Source organism: Clinocottus analis, unplaced genomic scaffold (assembly GCF_023055335.1).
Source record: "Clinocottus analis isolate CAN_PGR_092001 unplaced genomic scaffold, fCliAna1.0.p SCAF_17, whole genome shotgun sequence".
NCBI classification, from domain to species: Eukaryota; Metazoa; Chordata; class Actinopteri; order Perciformes; family Cottidae; genus Clinocottus; species Clinocottus analis.
In genome coordinates, this window is record NW_027175898.1 from 7010962 (window position 1) to 7015932 (window position 4971).

A 4971-nucleotide genomic window follows, 5' to 3' on the forward strand; every position below is an offset into this window, starting at 1 on the left:
CACAACATCGTTCAAAATTAGGTTTTATGTCGGACAGTAACGTGATTTGAAGGCGTAGATTGAAATTTATTTGAAATGAGTCCAATATGTGATATAAAATTACAGTACAATTTGGTGCTGCCAGACAGCTGTTTAGGTAATGACAGAGAACATGTGACTGTAACAACATTCACGAGAACTGTCTGGGTTTCAAAATACGCATATATGATTCCTTTTGCATAATTAAAAAGATCATTTAAGTTGAAACGCCAACATGTTGCCACACACTTAAAGATGCTTCGAGAGTCCCTTACTGAGCTCTCAAACATCACAAGATGAAGCTTCAAGGGCTCCATCTTGGCAGGTTGTCATGGGAACAGTTTATCTCGCTGCTCTGTGCCGTGTGGTCCCTCAGGAGGATGCTGCGCACCTCTAATTTCCCCAGTGCACGGCTGGAAACAAGGCACATCTCTCCCAACCTTTTTAGGAAGCGCTCCAATGTGTGTGGAAGCTGCGAGAGGCAACAAACACATCTCATTGAGGTTAATGAGAGGCCGAGTGTCCGAATGTTCAGATCACACCGTTTGAGGAGTGGCTCTACTTTGCAGATGAGCAATGTAATTTCACTTAGATGGGGATTTCAGGTCTTTTATTATTCCAGCCGCTGTCAGATATAAAGATTCCCACGCATTTAAAATCCTGTGCGTGCATGGGTTGCACATGTGGGCAGCTGAAGACACCCAAGAATAGATGCTCTAGGCCTCACATGGACTTCCCTGTCACAAGGTCAGCCAATTCCTAACCTCACATTTTCTTGTCTGCTTACTCCCACTGGCTCGCTTGACATTTCTCATCTGGCTACACCTACCTGCCCTGCTGTAACCCCTGTGTTCCCGCTGTCCCGCTTCACCTCACGTCCACTGCCCACCTGCACACCTGTTACCTGCCCCATCAGCTCTGTAGTTTGTATACTGGCCCATTTCACACTCCGGCAGATTATCTGCATACCTTCTTTATAGCAGTCCAGTCATTTCCCCTGCCTGCCTGAGTACCTCTACCTGCCTTCTGGACTCCTGCTCTCTTATCTGATCCCTTTTGGATAAGATTGCCTAATTTAAACATCAGCAATTGGACTCCAAGCTCTGTTGTGTTCTCGTATGTCGTTAATCCTATTTTTCTGTATATTCGAGTCATCTTGATTTTATAGTAAAAGTGCAAAAAGCCAAGTATTTTGTCAAGTGGAGTGTATATTGTGCGTGCAGAGTTGTGTGCATGTGTATATTCTCTGTATGTTTTCAGTCCTTGGTTCACCTGCAGGAGGAGCTGTGGCTCGCTCTGGAGCAGAAGAGAGAGATCTCTCTTTTTCTCCTTTAGTGGCATGACAAATATCCCCAGTGCTGGAGAGAGAGCATATCAAGAGGCAAACGAGAAGGGGAGCGAGATAGCAGCCAGTGTGACAGATAGGAGCGTGGCAGAACTTGTCTCCCTGACTGCACTGTGGGGCTGGGGAAAGAAAGAGCAAGTGCACCAGAGTGTCAGGCAAGGCTGCTGCCTGCACACACACAAACACACTCACACTCACTCCCACACAGACAGGCAGACCCCTCAGCCCGGCTGCACCAGAAGAAGTTCAGAGAGAAGACTGACCTTAAGAAGGTACAGTATGCTTGTGCACCTCTAGCCCCCTCTTTATATCTGAAACATGACTTACAAATCAGCTGCACTCACTTGATGCTCCACTTTATTTTCCAGGTGTGTTGGCGGACGTTTCGTCTGTGGATTATCTTGAATTTTATGGCTTGCCTTAAACTGAGCCCTCTTGTCCTGTAGAGGAGTTGTGTGTTTTCGCTCTAGAAGAACTTGCCGCGTGTCTACAGCCTGAGGGAGGATGGAGAAGCTGTCAGGGAAAGACAAGGAGCTGATACGAGGCAGCTGGGAGAGCCTGGGCAAGAACAAAATTCCTCATGGTGTCATCATGTTTTCCAGGTAAAGTATTACATAAATCAGCATGATATTTATATTTTGTGCAGTCATGCTTTCATCAACATTAATTCAAATCATTTAACACTTTGACCAAAAGTGATAGTATCCTGTTGTGTTGAGAAGATTTGTGCTTCGAGTTTTGAAGTCTAGGGTCTTGAGATGCATCTGAAATGCCATTTTTTTTGTCTGTATGCAATGTAGAATAACTGAAAAACAGGGTTTTCCTGGAATTTTACAGACACCCAGTTTGTAATCCTGCAAGTATATCAATATTACAATACTTTCATCAATGAGACATCGGCTCAGGCTCTGTTTTGTAACCCCTTTGGTGATAATCAGAGACATAACAGACATTTATTTAAATCAGTGTCTTCAAGATTGATACTTTTTAAACTATTTTGTCGCGAAAAAGTACATGTGCATATGTAACACAGGTGTGGAGAGAGATTCAAGTGGCACACTTTCACCATGCAGGGACCGGAAGCTTGACTTGTTGCTTGGCGACAGACTGCAATAATCCACAATTTACTTTGAGACAGCTGCCGCTAAATGGACGAGCAAGAGAGATTTTTTAGATGCATGATTTATTGATTGATTTGGTGTCTGCGCGAATGCTTGGCAACCCATGCCGTGTGTATATACCTCAAGAACAGTGCGGTATTTGTCTGTGGTAGACTGTTTGAGCTGGACCCCACACTCCTCACTCTGTTCCACTACACTACAAACTGTGGCTCCACACAAGACTGCCTCTCCAGCCCCGAGTTCATGGAACACGTCACCAAGGTGAGCTATGTTCACCACAGTCACCACAACACGTCTACAGGTCGCTCTTGTGCACAGTTGAGAACACTCTCTGTCTGTGTATTTGCATGTGTCTGTGCGCGTCATGCCAGGTGATGCTTGTGATCGATGCAGCGGTCAGCCATCTGGATGACCTTCATTCCTTAGAGGACTTCCTGCTCAACCTTGGGAGGAAGCATCAGGCTGTGGGGGTCAACACGCAGTCATTTGCTGTAGGACCAGCATTTCATAGCACAACTCTCAAAAAGTTATTTCACAATAATGAGCTGTGAAAAAAGAAAAAGTTGTTTTCTTTCTTGTGTGTTTGTTTTGGACTTCTCAAGGTGGTGGGTGAGTCCCTTCTCTACATGTTGCAGTGCAGCCTGGGCCAGGGCTACACGGCCCCGCTGCGTCAAGCCTGGCTCAACATGTACAGCATCGTGGTAGCAGCTATGAGCCGAGGATGGGCCATGAACGGAGAGGACAAGGCCGACTGAGCAGCACAGCGGTGGCTACTGAGCAGTTGCTGTCAAATCCCTCAACATGGTTGCCATGGAATAAGGTTGTGTAACTTGCAGCATTGTGGCTTTGGCTGCTGTACATTTGCTCTTTGAGTGAGGTCGCATAGCGTAGCGAATGTATGGTGTGGTTACACTTTACAATTGGTTCGACCAATCGCAGAGTTTTTTTTCTTTGCCGTGGATGTTTAGCTACCAGACGAGGCTGATGTACAGCTGTTCTGAGCCAGCTTGCTTTGGTTCTTCTAGGTCCAGACCTGTAATCTGAGAACCTCACACTGAGAGAAAGCAACAAGGATAACTGTTGAGTCTCTTTGTATATAATGGCTTTGATATATCTACTCAAATAGCACTGGCTGTAGTGGTCTTTGATGTATCTTAAAAGAGTTGCACAATTGTGAAACACTAGATATTATATTTAGGCATCACAAACTACTCAAACTGTGATAGTTACTGTGGCCAGCGTGGCAGCTCTCTCTCTCTAACTGGAACACAGTGATACTATACACAACATGTCAAAAGCTTTGGGACAAGGCAATGTGATTATCCAGGAGAAAGTCCTATCACCTTCGTCATAATCACACTGTGTTTTCTGTTATATTACACATCATTACACTTAAGTTTGTGTGTGACTTTGTTAGCTAACATTTAACCTATTGATTCCAAAATATTTTCAATAGATATTGACAAGAACTGTTACACTCTCTGATAGGTCTCTTCAGCGATCTACGACTGTTAAGAAGCCCATGCACATCTTACTCAACATGGTGTGCGAGCGCTCCTCGGTAGAGGTTGTGGTTATTTCAATAGGCTTCAGCTGACTGTTAAACTCTAACTAATGGACTGTTAACTCTTTACTTGTGAGTGAAGGGCATCTTTGAGGAATTACAACATCTTTGTTCCTTGGCTATCACTTTCTAGTCATTGTTAGTGTAAAGTAGTTTTCTTGTACTGTAGTCACTTATCTTATTAGTGCGTATTAACTGTACTTGTGTGGCTACAAACGAAGCATTACCTCAGCTTTAGAGGTGAAGGTGAGCAGAGTGGCTTGTGTTTCTCCAACACATGGACGTGAGGCTGGAAGAGGATATTTATTTTGGATTATGACACAAAGACAAACTGAACTGATGATGATTTATTCCTTTTAATTGCTTAATAACACAGTTTAAATAATACAAATACTGTGTGCTGTCACTGTCAAATATGTGTGTTATTATTATTGTTATTGCTGACATAACACTGTATGTATCATCCTCAGCTGTTGTCGACATTCATGGTCATAATGCCAAGTAACTTAGCAACAGTGCGCCAAGTATTAGATAATAACCATACAACTGTAAATCCAAGCTGCTGATATGTGGTTATTATCGCTTTAGTCTGAGTTTACATTTACAAAGTTTATTTTTATATTCTATAATGTATGTATTGTTAAAGAGCATCGTTTTGTTTTTCAAACGTGACATACAGCATATCCTCCAGATGTATTTACCTTGTGTGGGCTTCATTTATTCAAGATAATATATATATATATATATATCTTCAACTTCTAAATGTACAGTCCTGAGAAAAACGTTATAAAAGCTGAGATTTCTATTGAACTGTTTTATCCCTGATAGTCTGTACAGTACTTTCCAGCCACCAGGTGTAATGTTTATGAACCGTGTATGTGATGTATTTCTAGTGATTATCAGTACACAGCCGACATTAGGTC

General features: G+C 43.0%; 1 protein-coding gene across 1 annotated transcript; it reads left to right on the forward strand.

Moving 5' to 3' along the window:
* Positions 1-1830: 1830 nt before the first annotated feature.
* On the forward strand, positions 1831-4765 carry ngb (neuroglobin). Its single transcript, XM_068580036.1, has 4 exons — positions 1831-1965; positions 2637-2745; positions 2856-2975; positions 3087-4765. Exons 1-4 carry the CDS (start codon positions 1868-1870, stop codon positions 3237-3239), a joined length of 480 nt encoding a protein of 159 aa, XP_068436137.1. The 5' UTR covers positions 1831-1867; the 3' UTR covers positions 3240-4765.
* The last annotated feature ends 206 nt before the right edge of the window (positions 4766-4971 follow it).